This window comes from Oncorhynchus tshawytscha, linkage group LG22 (genome assembly GCF_018296145.1).
Source record: "Oncorhynchus tshawytscha isolate Ot180627B linkage group LG22, Otsh_v2.0, whole genome shotgun sequence".
Lineage (NCBI taxonomy): Eukaryota > Metazoa > Chordata > Actinopteri > Salmoniformes > Salmonidae > Oncorhynchus > Oncorhynchus tshawytscha.
Window position 1 is genome coordinate 30,193,186 of NC_056450.1, and position 17,935 is coordinate 30,211,120.

The 17,935-nt window shown below is 43.6% G+C and overlaps 1 protein-coding gene across 3 annotated transcripts in view; it reads right to left on the reverse strand.

Moving 5' to 3' along the window:
* The window catches only part of LOC112223413 (YTH domain-containing family protein 1), an 18,320-nt gene continuing 385 nt past the window's right edge, over positions 1-17,935 (reverse strand). The window contains exons 2-6 of one of the 3 annotated variants that reach the window (XM_024386420.2): positions 17,222-17,246; positions 5,559-5,656; positions 3,430-5,055; positions 2,861-2,908; positions 1-2,721 (exon numbers count right to left, since the gene is read on the reverse strand). In XM_024386420.2, coding sequence (XP_024242188.1) covers positions 2,692-2,721; positions 2,861-2,908; positions 3,430-5,055; positions 5,559-5,656; positions 17,222-17,246 — 1,827 coding nt within the window. In that variant the 3' untranslated portion in view covers positions 1-2,691. Of the gene's footprint in view, positions 2,722-2,860; positions 2,909-3,420; positions 5,056-5,558; positions 5,657-17,221; positions 17,247-17,935 lie in introns of all 3 variants that reach the window. The other 2 variants (XM_024386419.2, XM_024386421.2) reach the window with 2 other exon arrangements.

Consider the following 17,935-nt stretch of genomic DNA (forward strand, 5'->3'; position numbering starts at 1 on the left):
TTGTTGCTAAATATACAGTTTATTAAGGCTTGATTTTTTCTAAAGGAAAAAATATAATAAACCAAGATAGAGCTTTCAAAACCTTACAGGTTGATCCCACTGATATAGCTAAAGTGGTTTACTTGCAAGTCTATACAATAATTCATTGTATTAATATTTGTTTTATATCACGTCATTATTCCTTTAGTGTAGTAGACATATCCTTTATTTTAGAACCATACACATGGCCCTCTATTGCAGCAAACAACTCGACACGTGCATGTAAGTCCTGAACTATAGGCATCACATCCATTTCATGCTTCTTGACCGAAAGAAAAACAGCAATGTCTATAATCTAAAGTGGCTTCCTCCACTTGTCTCCTTTCCTTCATCTATACTGGTGTGAAAGACAACTTGTGGAAGAAAACACCATAGAAATCATCCACCCCATATGGCTTTAACTCAGTTTTCACATTACTGTAGATGGAGGAGAGGAAGGAAGCCACTTTAGACTATTGAGATGCACCCGGACGTCCCTTGTACGAAGTCAAAGGTCATGTCTCCAGACATACAGGGGCTACACTACACCGGCCAGGGAAAAGAGCAGCTACGCAACATCTGAGACTGGGCTGTGGTGATACACAAACATCCAGCAAGTCTGGAACTGATCCAGGCACATGGCAAGAAACAACGCTGTTACAACTCCATGAACACAAAAGATGCGGGTTCACGCTCATGTACAGCAGTGGAGGCTGGTGGAAGGAGCTATAGGACGACGGGCTCATTGTAATGGCTGGAATGGAATCAATAGAACGGTATCAAACATATTGAAACCACGTTGGACTCCGTTCCAGTTATTTAATTCCAGCCACTACAATGAGCCCGTCCTCCTATAGCTCCTCCACTGATGTGCAGTAACAGTGAGGGACAGCATTCACATCCACGTCTCTCTCTTGCTCACACACACTGTCACAGAATTCCAGGTTTAATGCTCAAGTCAGAATAAACCTACAGCACTAGAGAGTGGACTGAATGGCACACAGAACAGTTTCTACCCAGTCTTTCTGTGCAGAATGGGAATCCAGCTTGTCTGAGATCAGTAAGAGAACAAAGGAAATAATGCTGTACTGTCAATAAAGGAACTGTACTAGAAAGAAATTGTTGTGCCAACCATTACTCAAAAGGGTTGTATAGTGTTTAACCACAATGTAATCAAGGTTACCAAACTGTGATTGCAGCCTGCATGATTGCACACTGTGGGCTATTAATTAGGGATAATTGTGATAATTGTTTATCATTCAATGTTCAACCACCAATCAATCTTGATGGATAGATAATTCCTGATACCACTGACTTATTTTCAATGACTTTGACCAACAAAAAACACAGAAACCATATTTAGTTCTTATTTGTTTTCTTACTCTTGATAGTAAATCAGTTGCTCATTTCAGGTCATCTCCATGACTACAGGCTCCTAAGTTAAATCTTAGCATTAACAAGAACATGAGATTTACAGAAAAAACACATTTTGAGAAGAAAGTCAAAGAAAAACAACAGATTAAGACAGAATTATGATGAACGGATAATTAACCCAAGTGATTTTTCCAAATAGAGAAACAATTCATTCATATGTAGCAGTTACAGCACATCATTCCAACTATAAAATAATTCATTTAAAATGGTGAATGCTACATTTCTCTCAGACTGGCTTGAGTACGTGAACATAATCTCCTGATAATGACACAACTTCTTCAAGACAAATGCCATTTATCAAAACAAAGTGGAAGGGTGTTAGGGATGTAAAATAGTATAATTTTCAATTCAGATGGTGAGAGCTCCATCGTCGTGGAGGACACCCATCAGTTACTTCCTTCCCAGAGGCCTTTGCACACTTCCTCCTTTGAAATGTCCCAAGTCTGACTTCAGACTATCCCTGATTTCTCCAGCACTGTCAGTTAAAGATTCTTTTGACAAGTCATCAATAACTAGAAAACAAAATATTAAGGCTCCAGAAAAATCATCTTTCTGAACTGAAAATTGTCAGTAGTAAGCCATAAAATATAGACTTTGTTGATCTTGAATGAAAAATAGATAAACCGCTGAAGTCTCATTATCACACACAGTTCTAAGTCCGAACATTTTTTGCCTTTGGGATCCTCCAACCCTGTTGGCACAGTTAAACCTCTGAAGGATGGCAACACCGCCCCCCAATGGACAAACAGGGGCAGGACACGGCAGTTCCTGATTGTACAGAAATATAAAGTGGCAGATATTCTCTCTTCTCCTTGGTGCTGTCAAACCCTGATTCAATTCCAGGAAGAGTTATTAGGGAGGGGCCAGGAGAGGTCAAAAACAAATCCAGGAAGAGTTATTAGGGAGGGGCCAGGAGAGGTCAAAAACAAATCCAGTCTGACGAGAAAGAGTATATGGGAGAGAATGTAAAAAAACAAAGTCAATCAGAACTAAAACAATGTGATTGATGGTGGTGGCTAGGTAATACATGAACTCGGCTTGTTATCCCTGCACAAGAGGTGATGGGTGGTACCTGGGGCCGGAAAGCACAAGTCTCCACGGTGGTGGCAGAAATTCACCAGGATTAAATAGAAAAAAGAATACTTTTTTTTTTTTTTTTAAATATAATTTCTGAATTATTCTGTCTCTTAAATCGAATGTCCTAGTGTAACTGTTGATCAAGCCAAGGATAAATGTCTTCTACTGCTGTTTACTCCTGTTTTGGCGCTCCTGTGGGGAGACAAGAGAAGGACATGAATAACATTGAAAAACACAATCGAAACATCAGTGACCAAAATGTTCCTTCCACCCCTCGTCGTCATAACAGTAATGTCAGATTCCTGTTGAGAGACAGAAACTGGACATGTACCTGTTCCAGCCGAGAACGGTTCTGGATGGGTGCAGGCGGCTCAAAGGTCTGACAGCAGGAGTACAAGGAGAGAAGAGAAGTCAGTTAACACACACACACACACACACACACACACACACACACACACACACACACACACACACACACACACACACACACTTTATGAAGAGGGCTATAAAATGATGGGCTCTATATCAGGGCTCTCCAAACCTGTTCCTAGAGAGCTACCGTCCTGTAGGTTTTCCCTCCAACCCTAATCTAGAGCACCCGATGCTAACAATTAGCTGGTTGATAAACTTAAAATCAGGTTAGTTACAACTGGGTTTGGAATGAAATGCTCCAAGACGGTAGCACTCCAGGAACAGGGTTGAGATTCCTGTTCTATGTACCGATGACATTCCATCTTCATATTCACCAAGATGATAACTAATGTCAATCAAATGTTTACCAACAACAAAGGATTGTATTTGAAACAAACTTCTGGGAGGCAGGTTCTTTAGCATCCATAAAGCCTAGGAGTGGATGGACAGGATTTAACAAGACAAGTGTATCTAACACACCTTGCGTACCTCCTCCTCTTCCTCCTGCCTCTTCTCATAGTGGGAGAAGTCGTCGAAGATGGAGGTGGTGTGCTTGAAGCCCACGATGATCTTCATCACCTGCTTGGCCTTCTCCAGAGGGACCTCCTGAGTGTCCCGGGAGTTGGTCACCGGCTTGTTGTCGTTGTTCTCCAAGCGGATGTGGCGCAGCTGGCTGTTGGGCACGTCCTTAACAAACAGCCAGTCCACGTCAAACTTGCCCTTCCACTTGTCCTGCGCCCACACGCCGGCACTGGTCCCGTAGTCCACGGACGAGCGCATCTCGGCCACGCCGCAGAAGTGGCCGCTGCCGTTGACGCTGAACAGCAGGTAAACGGGTCCTTTGCCGTTGAGGCTGCGGAAGGCCCCATCCAGGCGCTTGTTGCCGTGCTCGGTGCTGCACCAGATGGAGTACTTGATGGAACGGTGGATGTCGTCCTCAGAGTAGCTCTTGATGATGAACACACGGCCGTTCTTCAGGTTCCACTCAAACACCCTGGGGTTGTAGCTGTGGGCGGCACGCAGCTTCTCCAACACTGGGTGGTTCTCCACTCCACCAGGGACCATACCGGCAGAACCAGGGGGACCGCCATTACCCCCGCTGACTATGCCAATCATACTGCTACCGTCCATGCCGGCCCCTCCTTGTCCGTATCCAAGGTTACGGTTGCGCGGGGCGACCCAGCGGGTCTGGGGAGGTGGGGGTTGGGTCTGGTGTTGGTAGGGTTGAGGAGGGTGCTGGTGGTGTAAGGCCATGGGCTGCATTTGCTGCTGCAGCAGGGACTGGGGAGGGGGCTGCATGGGGTTCTGCTGCATGGGGGTCTGGGGCTGCATGGGGTGGCCATGGGGCATGCTCATAGCCTGCTGCTGCTGCACGGGGGCTTGGGCCACTTTATTCATAGGCCCCTTGTTGTCCCAAGTGCCAATGTCCATGTTGTGTTTGATGGGCGGAGGGGGCAGGGTTCCCCCAGGGCTGGGCATGCCTGGTTTAACCTTGGACTTCAGCTGCTGGGGTTTGGCCGGCTTACTGGCGATGGCCGCCCAGGAGGCGGGCTTCGGCGGGGGCATACCGATGGACGTACCCCCGTTCCCCTGTGCCACGACCGGCGGTCCACCAATCACAGAGCCCACAGCCTTGATTCCTGACCCCTGGCCTGTGAGGTCACCACCGATCTTCAGGCCCACCATGCCCTGCTCCAGGCTGTTCATGCCAGGGGCCTTGTTGAGGGTGTCGCTATGGAAGCCTGTCTGGCCGTCAGGCACCAGTGTGCCACCCAGGGAGCTGGGAGGGTAGCTATAGCTGCCACCGTAGGCTGAGCTCTGAGTCTGCTGGCCCTGGGAGCCACTGGTGCCCCAGGCGGAGAAGGTCGGGTTCTCAGGGAAAAAGTTAAAGCGGTGGGGGTAGATGCTGCTGCCAAGCCCTCCAGGCTGGCCAAACACGGTGTCGGGCATGAAGTGGTGGTCTCCATTGCTCAAGGGTCCGTAGGGGGTGAGGTAAGGGATTGGGGGGTCTCCACCGGTGGACCAGGGGGCCTCACTGAGGGGGTAGGGGAAGCCGATGGAGGGGGCGTAGTAGCTGGACAGGTAGGGGTCGGTCATGGACTGGTAGCTGCTGTTCTGTGGAGGTAGAACAATTACAATAATCTATACCCGTTATGTAAAAAGTTGTTTCATTCGTCTTTTGGTGTTTGCTTCACATTATGCAGCACTAATAAACAGTTAATAACAAAACACGTATATTCAAAACAGGTATATTCAACTCTTACCCTACCAGGTCCTGAGGACAGCTGCTTTTCTGTTCTACCTGATAATAATTCTACCCACCTGGTGTCCCAGGACTGAATAAGTCCCTGATTAGAGGGAACAATGGGAAAAAGCAGTGGAACTGGCTTTGAGTCCCAGATTTGAATTTGAGGGACCTAGCCTATGTTGAGGAAATCTGAAACCTTGATATAAAGAGCTTTAATAACCCATCACTTAAAATCAGTCTGATACAAATGGAGCCCACTCTTCCAACTGCAGCTTCAACACACAAACTGCCTCCCCCGTCATGTAAATTCAGAATTGAATAATAAGAAAATGTTAACATTATCCCATGAAAGACTGGTTAGCATTATCACCTGCGGCCAGTCACGCACCTGGGTTGATTGGCCAGTGAGGTACGGCTCAAAGTCATTGTCGTGGACAGTCTCCTTCTGATGCAGCGAACCATTTTGCACTGAAACGACAACACAGGAGTTAGGATTTTTGGCAAAAAGAAGAAATCATTCCTGATTTTATCTCAACAATAACAGGTGAGGGGCAATGCACTGTCAGTTCAGTGAAGGGCATTTGGAAGTGTGCTTAGTAGGCAGCCTTAACACTGACACTCAGCATGCGCGTGTGGTGTCATCCTCCACAAATAACCTGCCTGCATCATCGTGATATGACTGACAGCCACCTGGCACTTGCTAGGAGACCCGTCGTATCCTGGAAGTGAATCAGGCAGTGACCTACACCCCTCCAGCAGTGTCAGTATGAGTCAAGGCCTGTGCTGTGTGTCACTGCCTGACTGCCTCAATGTCTAACACACAATTAAAGGCTAGTCAACACCAATCAACGTCACAGCCTACCAGCAGTGAATGATCAGCGAGTCACTAAAATGTGCGTGTGTAGAGAATTTGAGGCTGGTTTGCAATACATATATTCTGAATAATATCTGGTGTGCAGTCTAAGTTTGTATGTCAAAGTCAACTCACCCAGAAAGTATGGCAAAATGTTAGCTAATAAATCAGCTGGAATTGTGCACAACAACTTCCACCAATAATCTATGGCAAACAAATGTAGAATAGGCTGTTGACTATTGTTTAGCTAACTGACATGCAAAAGGTACCAGGCTAGATACTCTCTTCAGCTAGGCCTACACTATCTAGATCAGATAGGTGTCCTGGGAGGTGAAGCTGTAACCGTGTGCAGGGGACTAGAGACCACCAGCACAGATTAAAAATGTACCCCAAGTAGCTAGCTACTCTACTCTAAGAATAAGTTCCTAAAAGGTTATTGGGCTGTCCTTGTGGGTTCCTGAGGGCTATCCTACGAAGCAAGCTAGATCTACTCTGGGTTTTCTAAAGCTAACCAGCTTCAGTTAGCTTCACATTCCAGCTCAGGCTTCAGGCTTCACCCGTACTATGAGAGTGGATGTCTTCCGCCTGCTGCTAACTCTAGCAGGCCTGTAACTGTGCGTGCATGTCACACATACCTAGTTGAACAACAAACTCTTCATTGAGACAATGCTGAAACATCAAATCAGGCTTTTATATTTTTTAACATATCGTTAATGCTGACTTCGGTGTGCTTATCAATGCACAACCACATGCACCTTTTCCCCCCCACTCGTATCGATTAAATAATTGTTTTAAGTCATACAAAAGTGTTACTGTGCATGAAGTCACAAATGCATTCTGTCATTACTAAATGTGTAATGTGATAGTACTTCCGGCGCCGACAGAGATGGCCGCCTCGCTTCGCGTTCCTAGGAAACTATGCAGTTTTTTGTTTTTTTACGTGTTATTTCTTACATTGGTACCCCAGGTCATCTTAGGTTTCATTACATACAGTCGAGGAGAACTACTGAATATAAGATCAGCGTCAACTCACCATCAGTACGACCAAGAATATGTTTTTCGCGATGCGGATCGTGTGTTCTGCCTTACAACCAGTGCAACGGAGTGGATTACATGCAGCGACCCAAAAAAACGACTCAGAAAAAGAGGGAAACGAAGCGGTCTTCAGGTCAGACTCCGGAGACGCGCACACCGTGCACCACTCCCTAGCATTCTTCTTGCCAATGTCCAGTCTCTTGACAACAAGGTTGATGAAATCCGAGCAAGGGTAGCATTCCAGAGGAACATCAGAGACTGTAACGTTCTCTGCTTCACGGAAACATGGCTAACTGGAGAGACGCTATCCGAAGCGGTGCAGCCAGCGGGTTTCTCCACGCATCGCGCCGACAGAAACAAACATATTTCTGGTAAGAAGAGGGGCGGGGCGTATGCCTTATGACTAACGTGACATGGTGTGATGAAAGAAACATACAGGAACTCAAATCCTTCTGTTCACCTGATTTAGAATTCCTCACAATCAAATGTAGACCGCATTATCTACCAAGAGAATTCTCTTCGATTATAATCACAGCCGTATATATCCCCCAAGCAGACACATTGATGGCTCTGAACAAACTTTATTTAACTCTCTGCAAACTGGAAACGATTTATCCGGAGGCTGCATTCATTGTAGCTGGGGATTTTAACAAGGCTAATCTGAAAACAAGACTCCCTAAATTTTATCAGCATATCGATTGCGCAACCAGGGGTGGAAAGACCCTGGATCATTGTTACTCTAACTTCCGCGACGCATATAAGGCCCTGCCCCGCCCCCTTTCGGAAAAGCTGACCACGACTCCATTTTGTTGATCCCTGCCTACAGACAGAAACTAAAACAAGAGGCTCCCACGCTGAGGTCTGTCCAACGCTGGTCCGACCAAGCTGACTCCACACGCCAAGACTGCTTCCATCACGTGGACTGGGAGATGTTTCGTATTGCGTCAGACAACAACATTGACGAATACGCTGATTCGGTGTGCGAGTTCATTAGAACGTGCGTTGAAGATGTCGTTCCCATAGCAACGATTAAAACATTCCCTAACCAGAAACCGTGGATTGATGGCAGCATTCGTGTGAAACTGAAGGCGCGAACCACTGCTTTTAATCAGGGCAAGGTGTCTGGTAACATGACTGAATACAAACAGTGCAGCTATTCCCTCCGCAAGGCTATCAAACAAGCTAAGCGCCAGTACAGAGACAAAGTAGAATCTCAATTCAACGGCTCAGACACAAGAGGCATGTGGCAGGGTCTACAGTCAATCACGGACTACAGGAAGATACCCAGCCCAGTCACGAACCAGGATGTCTTGCTCCCAGGCAGACTAAATAACTTTTTGCCCGCTTTGAGGACAATACAGTGCCACTGACACGGCCTGCAACGAAAACATGCGGTCTCTCCTTCACTGCAGCCGAAGTGAGTAAGACATTTAAACGTGTTAACCCTCGCAAGGCTGCAGGCCCAGACGGCATCCCCAGCCGCGCCCTCAGAGCATGCGCAGACCAGCTGGCCGGTGTGTTTACGGACATATTCAATCAATCCCTATACCAGTCTGCTGTTCCCACATGCTTCAAGAGGGCCACCACTGTTCCTGTTCCCAAGAAAGCTAAGGTAACTGAGCTAAACGACTACCGCCCGTAGCACTCACATCCGTCATCATGAAGTGCTTTGAGAGACTAGTCAAGGACCATATCACCTCCACCCTACCTGACACCCTAGACCCAATCCAATTTGCTTACCGCCCAAATAGGTCCACAGACGATGCAATCTCAACCACACTGCACACTGCCCTAACCCATCTGGACAAGAGGAATACCTATGTGAGAATGCTGTTCATCGACTACAGCTCGGCATTCAACACCATAGTACCCTCCAAGCTCGTCATCAAGCTCGAGACCCTGGGTCTCGACCCCGCCCTGTGCAACTGGGTACTGGACTTCCTGACGGGCCGCCCCCAGGTGGTGAGGGTAGGCAACAACATCTCCTCCCCGCTGATCCTCAACACTGGGGCCCCACAAGGGTGCGTTCTGAGCCCTCTCCTGTACTCCCTGTTCACCCACGACTGCGTGGCCACGCACGCCTCCAACTCAATCATCAAGTTTGCGGACGACACAACAGTGGTAGGCTTGATTACCAACAACGACGAGACGGCCTACAGGGAGGAGGTGAGGGCCCTCGGAGTGTGGTGTCAGGAAAATAACCTCACACTCAACGTCAACAAAACTAAGGAGATGATTGTGGACTTCAGGAAACAGCAGAGGGAACACCCCCCCATCCACATCGATGGAACAGTAGTGGAGAGGGTAGCAAGTTTTAAGTTCCTCGGCATACACATCACAGACAAACTGAATTGGTCCACTCACACAGACAGCATCGTGAGGAAGGCGCAGCAGCGCCCCTTCAACCTCAGGAGGCTGAAGAAATTCGGCTTGTCACCAAAAGCACTCACAAACTTCTACAGATGCACAATCGAGAGCATCCTGGCGGGCTGTATCACCGCCTGGTATGGCAACTGCACCGCCCACAACCGTAAGGCTCTCCAGAGGGTAGTGAGGTCTGCACAACGCATCACCGGGGGCAAACTACCTGCCCTCCAGGACACCTACACCACCCGATGCTACAGGAAGGCCATAAAGATCATCAAGGACATCAACCACCCGAGCCACTGCCTGTTCACCCCGCTGTCATCCAGAAGGCGAGGTCAGTACAGGTGCATCAAAGCTGGGACCGAGAGACTGAAAAACAGCTTCTATCTCAAGGCCATCAGACTGTTAAACAGCCACCACTAACATTGAGTGGCTACTGCCAACACACTGTCAATGACACTGACTCTACTCCAGCCACTTTAATAATGGGAATTGATGGGAAATGATGTAAATATATCACTAGCCACTTTAAACAATGCTACCTTATATAATGTTACTTACCCTACATTATTCATCTCATATGCATACGTAGATACTGTACTCTATATCATCGACTGCATCCTTATGTAATACATGTATCACTAGCCACTTTAACTATGCCACTTGGTTTACATACTTATCTCATATGTATATACTGTACTCGATATCATCTACTGTATCTTGCCTATGCTGCTCTGTACCATCACTCATTCATATATCCTTATGTACATATTCTTTATCCCCTTACACTGTGTATAAGACAGTAGTTTTTTGGAATTGTTAGTTAGATTACTTGTTCGTTATTACTGCATTGTCGGAACTAGAAGCACAAGCATTTCGCTACACTCGCATTAACATCTGCTAACCATGTGTATGTGACAAATAAAATTTGATTTGATGTTAAAATACCAACAATATTTTATTAAAATATCTAAAATCAGTTGTCCTTTGCAAGATGGAGAGAATCTGATTTTATTGATCCTCAACTCGTGGCTCAGTCATTTAATTCAGGCTAAGCGGAGATAGCCTGCCCCAGAGGACTCGTTGCCATAGAAATGTGCCTGGCTAAAAGGTGAGAGGCTTTTGTTAAGAGCCACGCATTGCTTGTGGTCCGGTTTTGGAAACATTAGGAACGCATCTTTCATCAGCAAGAATATAATATAATATATATATATATTATATTCTTGCTGATGAAAGATGCGTTCCTAATGTGTATATATATATATATATATATATATATATTTTTAAAGTAAATTACTACACACATTTATAGGGTTAGGGTTCCTACACGGCCATATCTCCATGTAACACTGCTTGTGTACAGAAAACAGATGGAAGACAGCAGACAACCTGTTCTAATTAGCTATCAGCTGTTCCCCTCCGAACACCTGTGCATAAACAGAAGACGGATGCCACAAACATGTTGTCACTGAAAAACAGTGCCGAGGGATTAAAACTAAATGTTGGTTATTTTGGAGTTTTTAAACAACTAATTTACCAATGTAGGCTCAATTATTTAAATTCCATTTCATTCAGGGTTTTTCTGTGAACTCAATACACAGTTTCTCTAGAGATAAATCTGATCAAGCCCTTTGTGCGATGTAATATAGAGTTATAATTTCCAACAGGCCAATATTCAACAGTTTAGGGCAGAAAACATGGTAATTAGGTACAATGACCATAATCCATTGCGTGCCTACTTTTCCAGTCTGTGTGGGGCTGACACAGAGAGGGATAGAAGAGGCAGAAGATGCACAATCGAGAGGGTCTCTCTACTTGATAATACATGATCTAAGTGATTTATAGTTGGTATTCAGGAGTCATAAGTATGCCCTTATTTACTTTGAACACTACAATTGTTATTGTCAGACAGCAGCTCTGAGATTAATTGGAATGAAAGTCATCAAATAAAACAAATGCAATATACACAAGTGAAATATTTGAAAGTAAATAAATGGTTAAGTAGGGGATAAACGCCAACGTTCTGTACATTACCTTGGCAATAATGGACGATGCAGCGGGACGAGGCGGAGAAGAGTCCCTTTGTAGAGTTCATTTTCCCAAGGTAATGTACAGAACAGAAGTGTTTATCCCACTTATACCACAGTTGCCAAAGAAAACAATGTGAAAGCACACAAACTACAGGTCAACAGATTAATTAGGGCCAATTTCAAGTTTTCATAACAACTGGTAATCTGCATTTCTGGACGCTGATTATATTGCAATCCACGAGGAGACTGCGTGGCAGGCTGACCACCTGTTACACGAGTGCAGCAAGGAGCCAAGGTAAGTTGCTAGTGAGCATTAAACTTATCTTATAAAAAAACTATCTTAACATAATCACTAGTTAACTACACATGGTTGGTGATATTACTAGTTTAACTAGCTTGTCCTGCATTGCATATAATCAATGCGGTGCCTGAAATTGTGTCACTTCTCTTGTGTTCATGTCTAAGCAGAATCAGGGTATATGCAGCAGTTTGGGTCGCCTGGCTCGCTGCGAACTGTGTGAAGACTATTTCTTCCTAACAAAGACCGTAATTAATTTGCCAGAATTTTACATAATTATGACATAACATTGAAGGTTCTGCAATGTAACAGCAATATTTATACTTGGGGATGCCACCCGTTAGATAAAAATACGTAACGGTTCCGTATTTCACTAAAAGAATAAATGTTTTGTTTTCAAAATGATAGTTTACAGATTTGACCATATTAATGACCAAAGGTTCATATTTCTGTGTGTTTATTATAATTAAGTCTATGATTTGATATTTGATAGAACAGTCTGACTGAGCGGTGGTAGGCAGCAGCAGGCTCGTAAGCATTCATTCTAACAGCACTTTCCTGCATTTGCCAGAAGCTCTTTGCAATGCTTGAAGCACACCACGGATTATGACTTCAAGCCTATCAACTCCCGAGATTAGGCTGGCAATACTAAAGTGCCTATAACAACATCCAAAAGTTGAGGTATATGAAATACAAATGGTAGAGAGAAATAGTCCTATAATAACTACAACCTAAAACTTCTTAACTGGGAATATTGAAGACTCACCAGCTTTCATATGTTCTCATGTTCTGAGCAAGGAACTCGCTAGCTTTTTTTACATAGCACATATTGCACTTTTACTTTCTTCTCCAACAATGTGTTTTTGCATTATTTAAACCAAATTGAACATATTTAATTATTTGAGAATAAATTGATTTTATGTATTATATTAAGTTAAAATAAAAAAAGTGTTCACTGTTCATTCAGTATTGTTGTAATTGTCATTATTACAAATATATATAAAAATCGGCATCGTCTTTTTTGGGTCCTCCAATAAATCGGTACCGGCGTTGAAAAATCATAAATCGGTCGACCTCTAACACAAACGGTAGAAATACTGATATTTGTTGATGATTTCATTTTTAGAAACAAATTCGTACTCATCTTTTGGTTGCTAGAGACGTGACCAAGTCCTTCGTTTGATTAGTTCTATATTTATGCAACCCAGACGTTTGTTCTTTATGTTCCGTTGCCATGCTCAGTGGCAACATTCTTATCCCTTGCTTGCTGCTAGCTAACCAACTAGCTACGGCTAGTCACTAATGAAATATTACTGGTCGCATACGCATGTTTAGCAGATGTTATTGCGGCTGTAGCGAAATGCTTGTTCCTAGCTCCAACAGTGCAGTAGTATCTAACAATACACACAAATCTAAAAGTAAAAAAATGGAATTAAGAAATATTAGGATGAGCAATGTTGTCGCTGGAGTGAGTGTGTGAGATATATATATATATATATAAAACACACACACAAACAAGTTTGGGGTCACTTAGAAAAGTCCTTGTTTTTTTGTCCATTAAAATAACATCAAATTGATCAGAAATACAGTGTAGACATTGTCAACTGGCAGCTTCACTAAATAGTACCCGCAAAACACCAGTCTCAACGTCAATAGTAAAGAGGCGACTCCGGGATGCTGGCCTTCTAGGCAGAGTTCCTCTGTCCAGTGTCTGTGTTCTTTTGCCCATCTTAATCTTTTCTTTCTATTGGCCAGTCTGAGATGGCTTTATTTGCAACTCTGCCTAGAAGGCCAGCATCCCGGAGTCGCCTCTCCACTGTTGATGTTGAGACTGGTGTTTTGCGGGTACTATTTAGTGAAGCTGCCAGTTGAGGACTTGTGAGGCATCCGTTTCTCAAACTAGACACTCTAATGTACTTGTCCTCTTGCTCTGTTGTGCACCGGGGCCTCCCACTCTTTCTATTCTGGTTAGCGCCAGTTTGTGCTGTTCTGTGAAGGGAATAGTACACAGTGTTGTACAAGATCTTCAGTTTCTTGGCAATTTCTCGCATGGAATAGCCTTTGTCTCAGAACAAGTATAGACTGAAGAGTTTCAGGAGAAAGTTCTTTGTTTCTGGCCATTTTGAGCCTGTAATAAAACCCACAAATACTGACGATCCAGACATTCAACTAGTCTAAAGGCCAGTTTTATTGAATCTTTAAATCAGAACAACAATTTCAGCTGTGCTAACATAATGGCAAAAGGGTTTTCTAATGATCAATTAGCCTTTTAAAATGATAAACTTGGACTAGCTAACAACATGCTATTGGAACACAGGAGTGGTTTCTGATAATGGGCCTCTGTATGCCTACGTAGATATTCCATTTTTTTTTTAAAAAATTTTTTAAAAATCCGTTTCCAGCTACAATAGTCATTTACAATGTCTAAACTGTATTTCTGAGCAATTTGATGTCATTTTAAATGTTTTTGTCCATGAGCTTTTCTTTAAAAAACAAGGACATTTCTAAGTGACCCCAAACCTTTGACCGGTGGTTGTGTGTGTGTGATATATCTATGATGGGATGTATAGACATTATGTGGATAGAATATGTAGTATATCTGAAGAATACTTAAGACATACAATTCTATGTTCAGCAATAGTTGAATAGGATAGCCTTGACTAGAATACAGTATATTCATATGAAGTGGGTAAAACAGTATATAAACATTATTAAAGTGACCAGTGTTCCATGTCTATGTACATAGCATAGCAGCCTCTAGGGTGCAGGGTTGAGTAACCGGATGGTAGCCGGCCAGTGACATTGACTAAGTTCAGGGCAGGGTACTGGGTAGAGACCAGCTAGTGATGGCGTGGCGAGTCTCGTAGTCCCAGCGTTGATGTACCTGTACTGACCTCGCCTTCTGGATGATAGCGACTGCTGCAGCCAGAATAACAGCAAAGTTGATTCCGTTGCGTTTGTTTCAGCTGTTTATCCCATTTATACCACAGTTGCCAAAGAAAATACTAAGCACACATTTACCGGTAGAAAGAAAAACATTTTGTTTTTGTTTTAATTTCTATAAGCAAATTCATTCTCTCATATTTTGGTTGCTAGAGACCCAGTCGTTCGTTCTTTATGTTCCGTTACTATGCTTGTGGCGACGTTGTTGTCCCTTGCTTGCTAGACAGCTAGCTATGGCTAACACAGTCACGACCTCTGCAGACAGAATAACGGCAAAGAAGCTGTTTTCTATTGATATTCAGTAGGATAAATCCATAACAATGACATGATAATGCCAATGTTGCCTGTCATAGCAAGAAAAGTTTGCTTTCTCATCAGGACACTTGAAACTGTTCATTGCGAGGAGATCGCATTGCATATCAAATACTAGGCTAGAAGCTATATAAATAGTTTGTTGCTAGCAAACCTGCCAATATGACAAAAGTCTAAAAAATGTTGCTGAAAACAGCTGGTGAAACTAGAAACATGAGAGGATTTGACAGCATAGCGCCACGTGTGTCATGACGGCAACAGTAGGCACCAGAGAAATTCATGTTCATCACTCACCGTGCTAGGTCATCAGATGCTCCAAAAAATATGTCTCTTCACAAACAAATCAATGCTAGCTAAGTTTTCCTTGATGGACCTGTGTTTACAATGTATCCAATTTCAGTTGTGTAGCTGTTGGCTTAGCCTTTGTAACTTTGCAGAAAGTAAGGTCTGCATGTTTTTATTTAACTAGGCAAGCCAGTTAAGAACAAATTATTATTTTACAATGACAGCCTACCCAGTACAAACCCTCTCCTAACCCGGACGGCGCTGGGCCTATTGTTCACCACCCTATGAGACTCCCGATCACAGCCGGTTGTGGTACAGCCTCGGATCGAACCAGGGTCTGTAGTGACACGTCTAGCACTGAAATGCAGTGCGCCGTAGACCGCTGCGCCACGCACAGCGATGTGTGTCATGATTGCAAGGTATCCCGATATCTTTTCCAACTGTCCCATTCTAGAATGCCCTTCTAGCCAATTAGAAACAAGTATCCAAGGGGCATGGTATATGGCCAATATACCACGGCTAAGGGCTGTTCCTATTCACGATACAATGTGGAGTGCCTGGACACAGCCCTTAGCCGTGGTATATTGGCCATATATCACAAACCCAGAGGTGCCTTATTGCTATAATCAACTGGTTGCCAACGTAATTGGAGAAGTAAAAATGTTGTCATACCTGTGGTATATGGTCTGATATACCACGACTGTCAGCCAATCAGCATTCAGGGCTCAAACCCCCCAGTTTGTAATAAGTGATAAGCAGTAACGGGAAGTCACGACCATATCTTTTCCAACTGTCCCAATATATTTTCCAACTGTCCCATTATCTAGTTTAAAATGCCCTTTAAGCAAATCAGAAACGAGTCTTCAACAATGCTGTGGTATAAGATCTATTATAAACTGGGTGGTTCGAGACCTGAATGCTGATTGGCTGACAGCCGTGGTATATCAGATCGTATACCACGGGTATGACAAAACATTTTTACTGCTCTAATTACTTTGGTAACCAGCCAATACACCACGCTGCGTCATGCCTAAGAACAGCCCTTATCCGTGGTATATTTGCCATATACCACACCTCCTCGGGCCTTATTGTTTAAATTAGTAGTAAAGGGAAGTCACTACCATCAACGGTCCTTTATTAATTGTTCTACATTACATGTTATAGCATTCAACCCACTTAATGCATTGTGCATTTATTGTTTACAGTAATAATTCAAACGGAAATCCGTGATTCTTTTTTAATAATCGACACTAAACCGAACTCAAAGCACTAACTGCTCAGCACTACAAATACTGTGGGCTGCAACTCTGTTAAAACAGCATAGGCCTACAGTAAGTATATATTTTGCATTTGTGAATTTATTAATATGTAATAATATGAAAGTAGAGGGCTTGATGTTTCTAGAACCATACCGCAATTGAGAATCGATTCACAATTATAATTTTGCTGTTAGAACCAATTCGCTTTTCCTAACAGAACATGTAAGGATAACGTTAGGCTCTTGATAGTCCATTATTGGGCTATTTTTATTTATTTAATTTTTACCTTTATTTAACTAGGCAAGTCAGTTAAGAACAAATTCTTATTTTCAATGACAGCCTAGGAACAGTGGGTTAACTGCCTGTTCAGGGGCAGAACGACAGATTTGTACCTTGTCAGCTCGGGGATTCGAACTTGCAACCTTTCGGTTACTAGTCCAACACTCTAACCACTAGGCTACCCTGCCGCCCCGAAGGGATTCTACAAAAAGTTATCCCACCGGGACAGCCAAAGACCCCTTTTAGGTTCTAACTAGGTAGAACCTTTTCCCCCCTAAAACTGCAGCTAAATATACGGCTGTTTTTCTTTTGGTTATAGATAGGCCTATTTGATAGATACGTGTTAGCTATGTGAAATGCAATGATTCTTACCTTTAGATGCTTGTCCCTTTGATCTCTGCATCCCCATTGGATCACGCCGGGAATAAAAGAAAACATGCATGTTAGCCAAAGGGAGCTTCACTATACATTACCTACCTAGCTAACTGGGCCTATCCGCTGGCTAGCTAGTTAACTAGCTGACAAGTGTCTAACCATGATCAGACTAACATTGGCTAGCTAAAAGTTCTGGCTAGCTAGCTACGTAACACCATGGGAAAATCCCATCAGTGAGTTGGTCAGCTAGCTTTTTGGCTAAACGCATAGCTTAAATATGACTAACAAGATCATCAAGATAGCTAGTTAACTTACTAACTAGCTACGCCCATTTAGCCAACTAACTAGCTAACGTTAACCAATGATCCATTTAAATATTAGCTTATCAGGTTAGTTAACCCCTGATTTCTAAACAAGAGTTGGCTAGCTAGCAGGTTAGCAAGATGTTAGCTACCTAGCCAACATTACTTCGCTAGCAAATAGTTTGCTTAACGTTAACGTTAGCTACTTGTTTGCCCTCAAACATCGTACAGTAAAACTATGCAAATATGTCGTCGCAAAACGTCCTTCGTTTGAACAAACCGGTTAGTTAGCTTGCCAACAAACCGTCTGGCACAATTAAATTAGTTTGAAACGTAGCTAACGTTACCTGGCTAAGTAAGGTTAATTAGCTAGCTAACATATTTACTGCACGGCGACATGCATCGTCCT